The sequence below is a fragment of the Oncorhynchus clarkii genome, unplaced genomic scaffold, assembly GCF_045791955.1.
Source record: "Oncorhynchus clarkii lewisi isolate Uvic-CL-2024 unplaced genomic scaffold, UVic_Ocla_1.0 unplaced_contig_11735_pilon_pilon, whole genome shotgun sequence".
Classification (NCBI taxonomy): Eukaryota; Metazoa; Chordata; class Actinopteri; order Salmoniformes; family Salmonidae; genus Oncorhynchus; species Oncorhynchus clarkii.
The window spans coordinates 1,565-17,783 of NW_027258513.1; the positions used below are offsets into that span (position 1 = coordinate 1,565).

At 40.8% G+C, this 16,219-nt stretch overlaps 1 protein-coding gene and 1 long non-coding RNA gene across 2 annotated transcripts; one reads left to right on the forward strand and one right to left on the reverse strand.

Moving 5' to 3' along the window:
* Positions 1–4,932: 4,932 nt before the first annotated feature.
* On the reverse strand, positions 4,933–7,947 carry LOC139397148 (uncharacterized). Its single transcript, XR_011630895.1, has 4 exons — positions 7,815–7,947; positions 7,349–7,690; positions 6,929–7,258; positions 4,933–4,989 (listed from the first exon to the last, which is right to left on the reverse strand). It is a non-coding gene; the product is annotated as an uncharacterized lncRNA (long non-coding RNA).
* Positions 7,948–9,271: 1,324 nt separating this feature from the next.
* LOC139397146 (allograft inflammatory factor 1-like) lies at positions 9,272–15,832 on the forward strand. Its single transcript, XM_071144018.1, has 6 exons — positions 9,272–9,399; positions 9,641–9,702; positions 14,555–14,621; positions 14,730–14,771; positions 15,298–15,463; positions 15,638–15,832. Exons 1-6 carry the CDS (start codon positions 9,381–9,383, stop codon positions 15,723–15,725), a joined length of 444 nt encoding a protein of 147 aa, XP_071000119.1. The 5' UTR covers positions 9,272–9,380; the 3' UTR covers positions 15,726–15,832.
* Positions 15,833–16,219: the final 387 nt, after the last annotated feature.

Genomic DNA, 16,219 nt, shown 5'->3' on the forward strand with positions numbered 1-16,219 from the left:
GTAGCCTCTTCCTGCTATGCTGATTTAATTCAATAAATCAATCAATGAGCAGGCTGATTTTTTTAATAAATCTAATAAATGTAATATGGGAGAATAGTAGAATATTCTTTACAGTCATGGAATTTATATAACATCCGTTTGGTGGGAAATGCCATAATTTTCTGCATGGTTTATCTCAATTAGTTAATTTTTTTTCACCTCATACAGTCTTGTGTTTGTAGGCTAGGTTATAAAACATAAGATTTCAAATAGAACTGAATGGAAAGGGGAAGAGCAAAAAAATCAGGCCTACTTGGTTAAAAAATACCAGGGCATGATGGCTGGTATTTCTAGAAGTTGGTGAAAAAAGAGAAGATGAGTGAGAACTTGTCATTTCCTGAATGACAACACAAACTGTCAAAAGAAAATCACAAGACGGAGAGATGTGTCTGTACTTAAAACTGTGTCTCTGCATGCTTTTACAGACTAGACTTGGACTCCAGTCATCTGGTAAATAAGATTCCTTTAACATTATATTTTTTTAAACATATTTAAATAAAATATTTATTGATTCCCTATTAATTTTGTTATGAGAAATGTTGTAACACTTGTTTTTACACTATTCAAAAGACCGTAGGCCCACAAGAATCTTTGCTTCAATTGGAGACAGTGTGAGTTTACCATGTGGTACATCCTACATCAATTCCTGCTCCTCTGTTACCTGGAGTATAGTGAAAGATGGGTTTCCTAACCAATTAGAACTATCAGGCAAGGTGAAAACGGATGGTCCAAACTCAGGAAGAGCCAGTCGACTGAAAGTGGGACATGACTGCTCTCTACATATTCAACCTCTTGAAATAGATGATGGAAGAGTTTACACCTGTGAAGATGGGGATACCAGTTCAAGTGTTTCTCTTCAGCTTCTCAACAGTATGTTACCATTTATGATCAACCTAAATTGTCCGTCTTTATACACACTATTTCTGAGTGAGTGTTGTCACCATTATTTACATTTTTTTTTACCAGTTACTCTGGCAACAGACACCAATACAGCACCAGAGATGGATATCAAGCTCCAATGTTACCTGAATATATTCTCAGGCCTTGTCCCACAATGCAACCAAAGTGAAATAAAGCTGAATTGGCTGAATGAGGCCAATACAGTGCTACAGGGAGAGAGATTTCAAACCGAACGTTCATCTGCTTGCCTCTCTACGCTGACCATCCGAGGTGTCAGGAAGACAGACCATCACAGGAAGTGGCGGTGTCAACTGATTGAAGGAGAGGTTGTGAAGACGTCCCTCAGCTATACCACAGAAATTACAGGTACGTTTGGAACTATGTATTATTGCATCATATTTGCATTAACACAGTAGTATATTGCAACCAAATTCCCCTCCCTCCTCTCTCTCTCTCTCTCTCTCTCTCTCTCTCTCTCCCTCTCTCTCTCTTTCAGGAGGTATGAGGAAGTGTTTGTCGCAGTGGGTGAGTCAGTATCACTTCCCTGTGCCACCCACTCCTCTCTCGAGGTGGGCAGCAGATTCCAGTGGACTCTGGGTCAAAGATCACTGTCCAGTCTGTCTCGGTCAGGCGATGTCTCAGCTGGAACTCAGGGTCACCTTCCTGCATCTCACATCAGCCAAGACGGGTCTTTGGTCATCAGCAATGTGAAAACACTGCATTCTGGGCTCTACAACTGCTCGCAACAGAACAGAATCTTACTACACACTCTGGATGGTGAGTGTCAATGGGTTGTACCATTGAGACATGAATAAGTGCCTTACACTATGTATAAACTTAGTAAATTAGGGTAACGGCACAAAGTACATCACTGCTTTGTCCTGATATCAAGTAGATCTTCTTGTTGTTCTCTCAGTATCTGCAGAGCATGCTACCACAGACGGAAACAATCTCACCCTGACCTGCTCACTCACCTGTGTGGAAGATTGTGGAGACTCAATTTATCCTGGATTCACAGTGGCCAGGATGGGTTGGAGAGTGGCCCTATAGGACATAACAACACCCTCATCTCCAAACTCTTCCTCCCTGACCGCCAGGGCACAGAGAAGATAGCCTGCGCCGTGCTCAGAGAGGGGGTTGAAATGGCTGTAAAGGAGTGGACCATCCAGAGAGGTAAGACTTTTGAAAGTAGTTTGGAACAATGCATAGCCATGATCTGTGTTGAGGCTGTATTCTTTCATTACTGTGATGTTGTGATAAGATATTGAGTTGTAATACAGTATCTGTGACTTTATACGTCTTTGCAAATAGGTCGTGTTCTACCTGCAGTGGGATGGTCAGTCCTTCTGCTACTGCTGCTCTGTGCTGTTGGAGGGGGCATGTATTGGAAGAGGCAGGGCAAGGGAAGTGCTGCTCGTACGTATTTGTTCACTGGTTAGATTGTGTGTGTTACAAAACTGCAATTTGGATGTTGCATCCTTGATGAAACCTACAGTAATGAACAGCAGTGAAAAGGAAAGCCATATCATCGGAATTAAATTCATGTGAAATAAAGCTGACATTTGTCCCTCTTTGCCTATAGAAGGAGAAGAACAGCAGACACCTGTTGGAATGGTAAGGATTCAATAAAACACAACTATGTAATTCACTAACAAGTGAAGCCCAATTGAGTATGCCTACAACGTCACATCAAATTTGACTAAATGTCTTCTAACCCTTTTACCATGTTGGTGAACTAAATTCAACTGGTTTTACACATTCCTTCTTTTCTTCGCAGGCTCATCTCTATGACGAGATTCAAGATCAACCAATTCAACCTTCCGGAGTAACCAACAACAGTTTCTATGATCTTCTGCAGGCTGGGAACTGAGTGTAATGTCATGTCCTCTATCTTTAGGCTATTAGTTGAGTTTTAAATCTAATTTGACTACTTTGTACTTGGCATTGTTTTGTGGTTTGGATTTCCCTTGATATTTTGGAACATTATAAGTGTCACCATGACATCAAGTCTATGCAGGTTGTTTTTTATGGTGGAAATAAATTCATAAAAAGAAAATAACCTCTACAGATTATCACCAGTTAGTTACCACAGTTAAAAACCCCGACATGAGTTGGTTACAGGAACACATTCAGTATGACTCCTCAGTGTGGGGGGTTGATGGCTAAGTCATCCCACCTCCTGTCTTGAACATCACTCTGCTGACTTTCACATCCCACATGAAACCTGGTAGCTTCTCTTCAGCAGTGTAAAACTTTGTAGATGTATGGGACTGAGACAAGACACATCCCACATGAAACCTGGTAGCTTCTCTTCAGCAGTGTAAAACTCTGTAGATGTATGGGACTGAGACAAGACACATAACACATGAGAGTGAACAGATAAGTGTGTTTATTTAATACAGGATGGCAGTGTGTGAGCATTAGCAATACAAGTAAAAACCCCAGAACAGCATGTCTCTCTGTCTGGAACAGCTCCCAACTACACATCATTTGGTGTAGAAAAGCATCAGCAAAAGTTGTTCCACCATGGGGTCACAAATAAAGGAATATGTCCAATCAAATCAAGCTAAATACAATTGGTCACCTCATCCATTTGATGATTTCACAACTAAGATTGTTATTGTGTAATACTATGTAGGCTATACCAGGGGTTGAAAGATAAGAGTGTTATTGTGTAATACTATGTAGGCTATACCAGGGGTTGAAAGATAAGATTGTTATTGTGTAATACTATGTAGGCTATACCAGGGGTTGAAAGATAAGAGTGTTATTGTGTAATACTATGTAGGCTATACCAGGGGTTGAAAGATAAGAGTGTTATTGTGTAATACTATGTAGGCTATACCAGGGGTTGAAAGATAAGAGTGTTATTGTGTAATACTATGTAGGCTATACCAGGGGTTGAAAGATAAGTGGGTGAATATCATAAAAAAAGCATTTACAGATGTTTTGTGAATGGTTCGGTAAGACATGGTGTGTTGATTGAAAGATGATTATTCTTTTCACTGGCATTGAACTGAAATAAATAAAAATAAATACAATGTAATGAGATGTTAATTGTTTACAGAACTGAAGGTGTTAGAAACATTGTAACCTGGACTCAGACAGTGACCAGAACCTAGATTCAATCCAGATCGCAAAAGATCTGCATTTTACAGCATGCTTGATGTTTAAAGGTTAATTCCGATTGAGCTGACATATGCATTTTACCGTGAGTGCTATCTCCGCGTACCAGGAAGCATTGCCTTTAAAATGCCAATTGTGCTATAACGCGGATCTACTGTGGTCCGGATTGAATCGAGGCCCAGGTTAAAAAAAAAAATGTACAAAAATATTGTGGAAAAAACTCACAAGTGTGTAGGTTGTCCTTCTGGTCAAAATCTGCAAGTGAATACAGACAATTGGGTCCCGTTGCTGTGAAAAAAATAGATGAAGACGTTATTTAGGTGGACCAGGAGCCCTATGAGCACATTCAGGATGAGACATAATCAACAGGCTTACCTGGGTCTTGTACATCTTCATAAGCATTCCAGTCAGACTCATCTCCATCTGAGAAAGAGAGAGAGGCAGATTCACAATACAATAATACTGTGTGTTTCAAAACATTTAGCCTGACTTTACCAGGTCAATATAAACCAGAGTAGTGTCCGTACATACCTGAGTGTCTGCGGCGCCTGAGGCAAATGATCAATCCCAGCGTAAGAGCCATTATGACAATCACACACATGGATGAAGCCACTATAGTAGCCGTTCCAACTGTAGCCGTCGCAACTCTTTCTGGACTCCCCCTGGAGGTAACTGCTGAGTAGAGCATCAATATAATATGATGACAGTCATTCATGGTCTCATTTGATTGAACTGAGTGTAAAGCCTGTCGTGTGTCTCTTGTCCTCTAAACCCAGTGGTGATAAATATGTCCACAAATATATTCAGTAGATTTGTTATTTTAAATAAATAAAAGACACAAATAAGAGAAAAACATTGTACACCTACCAGGGTCTGTTAGCTCAGTTGTGGTGAAAGTCCGAACAACCAGGTTCTCCTCCTGTTCTGATTCAATGGTAGAAAATGATCATTATAGAACATCAAATTGCCAATGCAATGGTTGACAAATATAGATACAGTGCATTCGGAGATTATTCAGACCCCTTGTCGTTTTCCACATTTTGTTACGTTACAGCCTTATTCTAAAATGTATCAAATTGTTTTTTCCCCCTCATCAATCTACACACAAGTTGTCCCATTAGGACAAAGCAAAAAACATTTTTTAGAAATGTTTGCAAATTCATAAAAAATAAAAAAAACTGAAACATCACATTTACATCAGTATTCAGACGCTTTACTCAGTACTTTGTGGAAGCACCTTTGGCAGCAACTACAGCCTTGAGTCTTTGGTATGGCGCAACAAGCTTGGCACATCTGTATTTGGGGAGTTTCTCCCATTCTTCTCTGCAAATCCTCTCAAGCTGTCAGGTTGGATGGGGAGCGTAGCTGCACAGCTATTTTCAGGTCTCTCCAGAGATGTTCGATCGGGTTCAAGTCCGGGCTCTGGCTGTGCCACTCAAGGACATTCTGAGACTTGTCCCAAAGCCACTCCTGTGTTCTATTGGCTGTGTGCTTAGGGTCGTTGTCCTGTTGGAAGGTGAATCTTCACCCCAGTCTGAGGTCCTGAGCGCTCTGGAGCAGGCTTTCAACAAGGATCTCCCTGTACTTTGCTCTGTTCATCTTTCCCTCGATCCTGACTAGTCTCCCAGTCCCTGCCGCTGAAAAATATCCCCACAGAATGATGCTGCCATCCCCACAGAGGAACTCTGGAGATCTTTCAAAGTGACCATAGGGTTCTTGGTCACCTGAAGAGGAAGGTGGCCCAGCGGTCCTTCGTGGACATACAGTCATAGCTTGTTTTCCCAGAGTCTTCAACAGATTTTGCAGTTCCGACTTAACAGTTGTTTTGAACTCACTAAAGTCAGATTTTGCAGTTCCGACTTAACAGTTGTTTTGAACTCACTAAAGTCAGATTTTTCAGTTCCGACTTAACAGTTGTTTTGAACTCACTAAAGTCAGATTTTTCAGTTCCGACTTAACAGTTGTTTTGAACTCACTAAAGTCAGATTTTGCAGTTCCGAGTTAACAGTTGTTTTGAGCACGGCACAAATCATGCTTCATTGACAGCATGGCCAATGTTGAACGTTTATAATTTTAAACTAGGCAAAGAGACCATTAATATTAGACTTGGCACCCCACAGCCACTCCACTGAATAGCAGGCTAATGATTGTTTTCCAATGCTTGCAGTTAACCACTGATTCTTTCCAAACCACTCATTGTTGAATTTGCGATTTCCAACTTGTTGTGTAATGTTTATTTCCAATGGCCGATGAGTACTGATATGTTTTATCTATAATTTCCCTTCATTATTTTTCTTCATATGACAAGGATTAAAATGAATGACTGGTAGCCACTGCAGACTTTATATAGACAGGTGTGTGCTTTCCAAATCATGTCCAATCAATTTAATTTACCACTGGGGACTTTATATAGACAGGTGTGTGCTTTCCACATCATGTCCAATCAATTTAATTTACCACTGGGGACTTTATATAGACAGGTGTGTGCTTTCCAAATCATGTACAATCAATTTAATTTACCACAGGTGGACTGCAATCAAGTTGTAGAAACATCTCAAGGATGATCAATGGAAACAGGATACACCTGAGCTCAATTTTGGGTCTCATAGCCAAGGGTCTGAATACTTATGTAAATAATGTATTTATGTTTATGTTTTTTATTATACATTTGCAAAAAATTCTAAAAACCTGTTTTCGCTTTGTCATTATGGAGAATTGTGTGTAGATTGATGAGGAAACAAAACAATTTGATCAATTTTAGAATAAGGCTGTAATGTAACAAAATGTGGGAAAAGTCAAGGGGTCTGAATACTTTCCGAATGCACTGTATATTCTGAATAAGAATGTACTAGCACATACTCACCTTTAACCTGCAGCTTGACCTCAAAGCAGCGTTCATTTTGTCCCATCTGCAACCTACATCTGTACCATTGGCTGTGACTGTACTCCACCATGGAGAGAGCCAAAGATGCATCTCCTGAACTGAGATTCCCTCCAAAGCTCACCCTTTTTCCTAGGAATGTTTGGTTGGAGATATCTGTAGGGTATTGAAGTATTTGGATCTCACTGTCTCCCTTGATCTCTGCCCAGGCCACTGATGATATTTGAGTATTTCCTGTTGTCATGTTCAACAGGCAAGGCAGGGTAGCTATCCCGTTGGGTGCTGCCATAACTGAATGTAGAATTTTGCATTCTTTGGAGGAGAGGAGAGGCTTAGTCAAACAAGGTTTACTCTATTTTTATTTGACACTTACATAGAAATAAATGGAATATATAATTTTACCTTTCACTTTTAGAGTGATGTTTTTCACATGAACACAACTCCATCCCAACCAGACATTGCAACTATAAAGCCCTTCGTCAGATTTCCTTACATCTCTTAGAGACAGGGACAGGTTTCCAGCCACCACAACATCCGCTCCCGACTCGAAGGCCACACGTTCTGATTTATGGGCCACAGATGGATTATCAGGCCACACCAAGATGTCCTCAGGTTTAGGTGAAAGTTTTGTCCATTTCACTCTGGTTGCTTTGTGGATTGATGTGAAACAGGGGAGGACAGCTACCTCTTCCTGAGTAGCTGTGATGAATTGTGGCGCATCTACATGAGAACAAGACTCAGCACCTGGGAAATTATGGGAAAAAAATAGATCAAATTAGCATATTAACTTTTTAAATATGCATACTGCTCTAAAAATTACTTTCAGACAATTAAATCAAGTGCAATTTAATAAAAAATGACTACTCACCAGCAAACTGTGTTCTGATGATCAACAGAAGTATTGATAACCCGTGTGACTGAAACAGTGCCATTATCCATGTGAGTGTGTGAAGTTCCTTATCAAGTTAGTCTCTCATCTCAGAGTCCAATCTCAGTTCTCCAAGGCCTAGTTTCTATATGGGTCATGAATACACATTTGCGGGGAAACATTTATTGACTTCTCACATAAAAAGAATGTTGTTTTGAAGATTATATGCTTAACAGTGCCATCTAGTGTCAAGGACTGAGAACAAGTTATTTGCTTAAAATAATATACATATATTTAAACAGACAAGCCAGTTAAGAACAAATTCTTATTTACAATGACGGACTCCCAATCACTGCCAGATGTGATACAACCTGGATTCGAACCAGGGACTGTAGTGACGCCTCATTCACTGAGATGCAATGCCTTAGACCCTGCGCCACTCAGGAGCCCTGTAATTTTCACATTTATCCAATTAGTTCTACAATACTTAGCCTAACCGTACTGTTACATGTTACATCCCGAGTGGCGCAGTGGTCTAAGACAGTGCAAGAGGCATCACTGCAGTATCTGGCTCAAATCCAGGCTGCATCACATCCGGCTGCACACAATTGGCCGAGGTAGGCCGTCATTGTAAATAAGAATTTGTTCTTAACTGACTTGCCTAGTTAAGTAAAAATAATTATATGCATTCCTTTCTTGTACCTAAATCTATATGGGGTAGCCTAGTGGTTGGACTAGTAACTGAAAGGTTGCAAGTTCAAATCCCCGAGCTGACAAGGTACAAATCTATCGTTCTGCCCCTGAACAGGCAGTTAACCCACTGTTCCTAGGCCGTCATTGAAAATAAGAATTTGTTCTGGCCAGCCCTAATAACCTGGTTTCTTCCTAGGTTTTGGCCTTTCTAGGGAGTTTTTCCTAGCCACCGTGCTTCTACACCTGCATTGCTTGCTGTTTGGGGTTTTAGGCTGGGTTTCTGTACAGCACTTTGAGATACATTGCCTTGCGAAAGTATTCGGCCTCCTTGAACTTTGCGACCTTTTGCCACATTTCAGGCTTCAAACATAAAGATATAAACCTGTATTTTTTTGTGAAGAATCAACAACAAGGGGGCCGAATACTTTCGCAAGGCACTGTATCAGCTGATGTAAGAAGGGCCATATAAATACATTGGATTTGATGACTTGCCTAGTTAAATAAATAAAAAAAGACATGAAAAGTGATTGCATGTTTTGCTGAAAGAACTTGAATAGTTAAAAAAACATATGTAGACAATAATGTAGTGTGCAGTGTTTGTGGTAGCCTAGTCTAGCATATGTCAAATGCAAACCCCTTAGTTCATTGTCCCCTCCATAGACTCTCTTTGTTCTCTGTCTGTTCCGTCGGCTGTGAGTGGATGTGAGAGGGGAACTTAGCAAATGACCACACTCTAACTTTAACTCCCCACACTTCCTCTTCTGTCACAAAATACAGATACATACTTTACACTTTCAGTGTTCATGACACAACGCTCATCCACCCCTGGTCCCTTTTACTACTCTATGATCCACCAAATAACAGCAGATTGACATGGACAAACATTTGCAAGGTAAGTCTCTGTGTCATATGTCTCATCTCACGCTGTCAGTCCGTCTGTCTGTCGATATGCACTCCACAGATTTTATAAACAATTGATTAAAGAAATAAAGTGTTTTAGCTAAATCAATCAATGAAATCAAATCTGTTATCTTTAGTTAGATCCTGTGAATGTGTGAGGGTTGTGTGGATAGATCACCAATAAGGAAGTGAGTGGTAACACGATTTCTGAGTTGATCCTCATATCATTTCAGGAGGGAAAGCATTTGGATTCCTCAAGTCTCAGCAGGATGTGAAACTGAACTCCATCAATGAGGTCTGTTGTTCATCTGTCTATAAATGTTATTATGGTAGTATTATCTAGCTATAGTATTATTAGCATCTTATTATCTATGTACACTATCCAGTGGCGATTTTAGCATGTAAATCTTGGTAGAGGAAAATAAAATTGTGGGATGCATGCCAGCAAAGCCAATACACAACACTAAACAATACATTAATTGCACAATATCACAGCTACACCAGGCTATCAGCTGAGCCTTGTCTGGCAGCGAAACAGTACATTCAGCCTCATTTACTGTCTTTAAAAAAAGATCTATGTATGGCTGACTTGCTTTAACAAATGTGGTTTCTACTGTCAATTGAGATGTACAAACTATGGCATAAAGGGACGACAAGTTGATAAGAGGCAGTCCGTAATTTTGATTAAGACATTAATGAGTGAGCTAGGATGGATGTAGTCGATATAAATATTTGTTCAGCACTTTTTAATTGTACAGTGACAGAAATCAGAACATGGGCCGTTCTTACAGTGCTCTCCATGTACACCAAGTCAGAACCGTAGGATAAAAAGAGGCATAAATGTAATCGATGATAACATTTATCAAAAACAGGTTATAGGCTACATGTGCACCACCAAGTCAGAACAGTAGGCAAAATGTTTTAAATTATTAGGGTGAGGTACATGGGCTACTAAGATCTTACTACATAACATACACTTAGTATAACTTTCTTAGCTACAGTATACATATCTCCCTGGCACATAATCTTTTCAGCAGCATACAAGACATTTTTGGACTCACCTTGTTGTGCTGTGCTCACCTGAACAGGAATGTGGCCCAGCGGTCCTTTGTGGACATATTTTGTTATCAAACTTTGTCATCAAAGTCTGGCATTCTCTGAATTTATGGTTCTTTCAAGACAACTGGGAACTTGGGAAAATCATGATGACAACAGTGATCTTCAGGTCGTAGCTCTAGAAAGAGGGCTGAGTTCCCGATTTACAATTCTGAGTTGGATGAAAGTTCAAAACGTATTTTCCCAGTCGTAGCTTGTTTTTCCCAATTTCCCAGTTGTTTTGAACTCACCAAAGTCAGGTTTTGCAGTTCCAAGTTAACAGTTTTGAGCGCGGCACGATGATTTATTTGACAATGATTGGTTTGGAATGCTTGCAGTTAGCCACTGATTCCTTCCAAAACACTCATTGTTGAATTTGCGATCCCCAACTTGTTGTGTAATGTTTATGTCCAATGGCCGATGAGTACTGATACATTTTATCTATAATTTCTCTTCATTATTTCTCTTCACAAGACAAGGATTAAAAAGGATTTGCCAGTAGATTGCCGACTTGATTCATGACGATGACTGCTAGCTAAGATTTTGAAAGTACGATGTTGATATGATCAGTCCAATCAAAGCTACTGTAGATATAACGTGATTTGACGTCATGTTATCTGTGGCCAATGACCGTGAGCCTACTTGGATGGGCACTTCTAATGTAACTCTATGGCAGCACCCAAGGGGCTTGAATTTTCGAGCTTTACCCTTAGACTTGGCCGTGACGTAGTGTACCCATGAGTGACAGAACACTGAGCCAATCATGCTCTATATTTTATGCTGGCTGCCCCACCACCACAGAAATCACTGAAATAGGCTGAAACACCTGCATTTTGGAGCTGCCTTACTCAAGAAAACCAAAAGAAGACCATGTTTGTATGCGACTTTAAATTATATATATATTTTTTTACATTGTTTGCAAACTGATATGTGACACGTATTAATGCCAAAATAACATAACATGCGAAACAGGCAAGCCCCCCAATTTTTTTGGGTGCTAAAAATGTGGGTCTCAAAACAGGTGGGGCGCAGCTCCAAATCATGTCCAATCAATTTAATTTACCACAGACGGACTCCAATCAAGTTGTAGAAACATCTCAAGGATGATCAATGGAAACAGGACACACCTGAGCTCAATTTAGAGTCTCATAGCAAAGGTTCTGAATACTTAGGTAAATAATGTATTTCTGTTTTGTTTTTTTTGCAAACATTTCTAAAAACCTGTTTTCACTTTGTCATTATGGGGAACAAATTGATCAATTCTTGGATGGGTACATCTAATGTAACTCAATGGCAGCACCCAAGTGGCTTGAATTTACTAGCTCTACCTTTAGACTTAATGTAGTGTCCCCATGAGTAACAGAACACTGAACTAATCATGGTGCAACGCTTCATATTTTCTGCTGGCTTGTCCAACCACCACAGAAAGCACTGAGATAGGCTGAAACATCTACATTTTGGAGCTGTCTTTCTCAAGAAAACAAAAAAGAGACCATGTTTATTAACTCCATGATATATCTTATATATCTATACACTTCTGCGAGTAGGCCTTTCTAATCGACCTGGCCCGGGTATCCTGGAAGGACATTGACCTCATCCCATCCGTCGAGGATGCCTGGTCGTTCTTTAAAAGTAATTTCCTCACCATCTTAAATAAGCATGCACCTTTCAAAAAATGTAGAACTAAGAACGGATATAGCCCCTGGTTCACTCCAGACCTGACTGTCCTTGACCAGCACAAAAACATCCTGTGGCGGACTGCACTAGCATCGAATAGTCCCCTTGATATGCAACTTTTCAGGAAAGTCAGGAACCAATACACAAAGTCAGTCAGGAAAGCAAAGGCCAGCTTCTTCAGGCAGAAATTTGCATCCTGTAGCTCTAACTCCAAAAAGTTTTGGGACCCTGTAAAGTCCATGGAGAACAAGAGCACCTCCTCCCAGCTGCCCAATGCACTGAGGCTAGGTAGCAATGTCACCACCGATAAATCCATGATAATCGAAAATTTCAATAAGCATTTCTCTACGGCTGGCCATGCTTTCCTCCTGGCTACCCCAGCCCCGGCCAACAGCTCCGCCCACCCCCCGCAGTTACTTGCCTGAGCCTCCCCAGCTTCTCCTTCACCCAAATCCAGATCGCAGATGTTCTGAAAGAGCTGCAAAACATGGACCCGTACAAATCAGCTGGGCTAGACAATCTGGAACCTCTATTTCTAAAACTATCTGCCGCCACTGTTGCAAGCCCTATTACCAGTCTGTTCAACCTCTCTTTCGTATCGTCCGAGATCCCTAAAGATTGAAAAGCTGCTGCGGTCATCCCCCTCGTCAAAGGGGGTGACACTCTAGACCCAAACGGATATAGACCTATATCCATCCTGCCCTGCCTCTCTAAAGTCTTTGAAAGCCAAGTTAATAAACAGTCACTGACCATTTTGAATCCCACCTTCTCAGCTGTGCAATCCGGTTTCCGAGCTGGTCACTGGTGCACCTCAACCACGCTCAAGGTACTAAACGATATCATAACCGCCATCGATAAAAGACAACACTGTGCAGCCGTCTTCATCGACCGGGCCAAGGCTCGACTCTGTCAATCACCATATTCTTATTGGCACACTCAATAGCCTTGGTTTCTCAAATGACTGCCTCGCCTGGTTCAAATCGGAGGGCCTGTTGTCCGAACCTCTGGCAGTCTCTATGGGGGTACCACAGGGTTCAATTCTTTGGCCGACTCTTTTCTCTGTATATATCAATGATGTCGCTCTTGCTGCGAGTGATTCCCTGATCCACCTCTACGCAGACGACACCATTCTGTATACATCTGGCCCTTCTTTGGACACTATGTTAACAAACCTCCAAACAAGCTTCAATGCCATACAACACTCCTTCCGTGGCCTCCAACTGCTCTTAAACGCTAGTAAAAACCAAATGCATGCTTTTCAACCGTTCGCTGCCCACACCCGCCCGCCCGACTAGCATCACTACTCTGGACGGTTCTGACCTAGAATATGTGGACAACTACAAATACCTAGGTGTCTGGCTAGACTGTAATCTCTCCTTCCAGACTCATATTAAACATCTCCAATCCAAAATCAAATCTAGAATCGGCTTTCTATTTTGCAACAAAACCTCCTTCACACACGCTGCCAAACTTACCCTAGTAAAACTGACTATCCTACCGATCCTCGACTTCGGCGATGTCATCTACAAAATAGCTTCCCATATACTACTCAGCAAACTGGATGCAGTCTATCACAGTGCCATCCGTTTTGTTACCAAAGCCCCTGCGACCTGTATGCTCTAGTCGGCTGGCCCTCGCTACATATTCGTCGCCAGACCCACTGGCTCCAGGTCATCTACAAGTCTCTGCTAGGTAAAGCTCTGCCTTCTCTCAGCTCACTGGTCACGATAACAACACCCACCCATAGCACACGCTCCAGCAGGTATATCTCACTGGTCATCCCCAAAGCCAACACCTCCTTTAGCCGCCTTTCCTTCTAGTTTTCTGCTGCCAGTAATTGGAACGAATTGCAAAAATCGCTGAAGTTGGAGACTTATATTTCCTTCACTAACTTTAAACATCAGCTATCTGAGCAGCTAACAGATCGCTGCAGCTGTACATAGTCTGTAAATAGCCCACCCAATCTACCTACAGTACCTCATCCCCATATTGTGTTTATTTACTTTTGTGCTCTTCTGCACACAAGTATCTCTACTTGCACATCATCATCATTCTTTTTTTTCTATTGTGTTGTTGACTGTACGCTTGTTTATTCCATGTGTAACTCTGTGTTGTTGTTTGTGTCGCACTGCTTTGCTTTTTCTTGGCCAGGTCGCAGTTGTAAATGAGAACTTGTTCTCAACTAGCTTACCTGGTTAAGTAAAGGTGAAATAAATCAAATTTCCATTGTTTGCAAACTGATATGTGACACATACTAATGCCAAAGTAACATGCAAAATATGTTTGTTTTTTTGCTAAAAATGTGTGGCTGAATGACAGGTCACCACTGACACGATCTAATCTCAATGTCTGCCTTGTGGTATTCTATTCTTAAGGTTTTTCTCACAGATCCTAAATATGCAGAGGAGGAGGACCTCAGCTCAAAACTGGAAATGTTTAAAAGTGAGATTTCAAGTCTTTTAATTGCACATTGATCAGACAGTTATGTTTCCTTATTGAATGAATCAACAATAACATAATCATTGTAATGTGTTCTATATTGTTTTACAGACAAATACATGGAATTTGATCTCAATGACCAAGGAGACATTGGTAAAATTGCCTTCTTTTTTTATGACAATCATGATGAATAACAAGATTAGGCTAATCATGAGGACAACATAGTTCACATGGATGGCTCAATCTTTGTCACAGCCTCTCTCTCTCTCTCTCTGTCATGCTCTGACCTTTAATATCTCTGTTTTCTTTATATTTTGGTTAGGTCAGGGTGGGTATGCTAGTTTTTGTATTGTCTAGGCTTTTTGTATGTCTAGGGGTTTTGTAGGTCTAGGTATTTATATGTCTATGGTGGCCTGGTATGGTTCCCAATCAGAGGCAGCTGTTTATCGTTGTCTCTGATTGGGGATCATATTTAGGTAGCCATTTCCCTTTTGTGTTTGTGGGTTCTTATTCTATGTTTAGTTGCCTGTCTGCATTATCCGTATTAGCTTCACGGTTTGTTCTTTGTTAGTTTGTTCAGTGTTCATTCTTATATTGTTAAAGAATGTATGCATACCACGCTGCGCCTTGGTCTCATTCATATGACGAACGTGACACTCTCTCTATCTCTGTGTCACAGACATGATGGGGCTGAAGCGCATGTTGGAGAAGCTGGGTGTGGCAAAGACTCACTTGGAGCTGAAAAAGATGATGTCAGATGTGGTTGGCGGTGCTGCACGAGACACGTTCTGTTACACAGACTTTCTCAATATGATGCTAGGGAAGAGGAATTCCATACTCCGACTGTAAGTTAGAAGGAAACTGACACTACATTAATGAAGGCATTACCTTCGACCTGAAATGAATTTTCTGAATACGATTCTGAACTTTTGTAATCCACTGTATTTCCTTTAAGGTTATATGTCTTTTTGCTACATGACTTGTGTAATAATTTGTTATTTTATTTTTCTCTGCTGAAGGATCTTGATGTTTGAGGAGAAAGGGAAAGACCAGGAGCCCAAAGAGAGTGGACCACCGCAACGCAAGACTTTTTCAGATCTGCCCTGAAGGCAATTACGTTATGGATCCAATCTGTTCATGTAAAAACTGAATGTCAAATGAACTGGGTTATACAGGTTTCATTGTAAGGAATAAAGAAAGGTTTGATTGATCCATAGGCTTGTCCATTTGTTGGTGAAAAACGTGTGTGCAGCTGCAGAACCTCATATCAAGCTCTTGATCGAATATACTTAAAGTATATCAATTGTCAGCATTTCTGATAAAATGATAGAATCCCATAACAGATTTGAGTGTTTGTGTAATGGTGAAAAACATCACTCAAAGTGAAAGGTAAAATTATATATTCCATTTCTTTCTATGTAAGTGTCAAATAAAAATAGAGTAAACCTTGTTTGACTAAGCCTCTCCTCTCCTCCAAAGAATGCAAAATTCTACATTCAGTTATGGCAGCACCCAACGGGATAGCTACCCTGCCTTGCCTGTTGAACATGACAACAGGAAATACTCAAATATCATCAGTGGCCTGGGCAGAGATCAAGGGA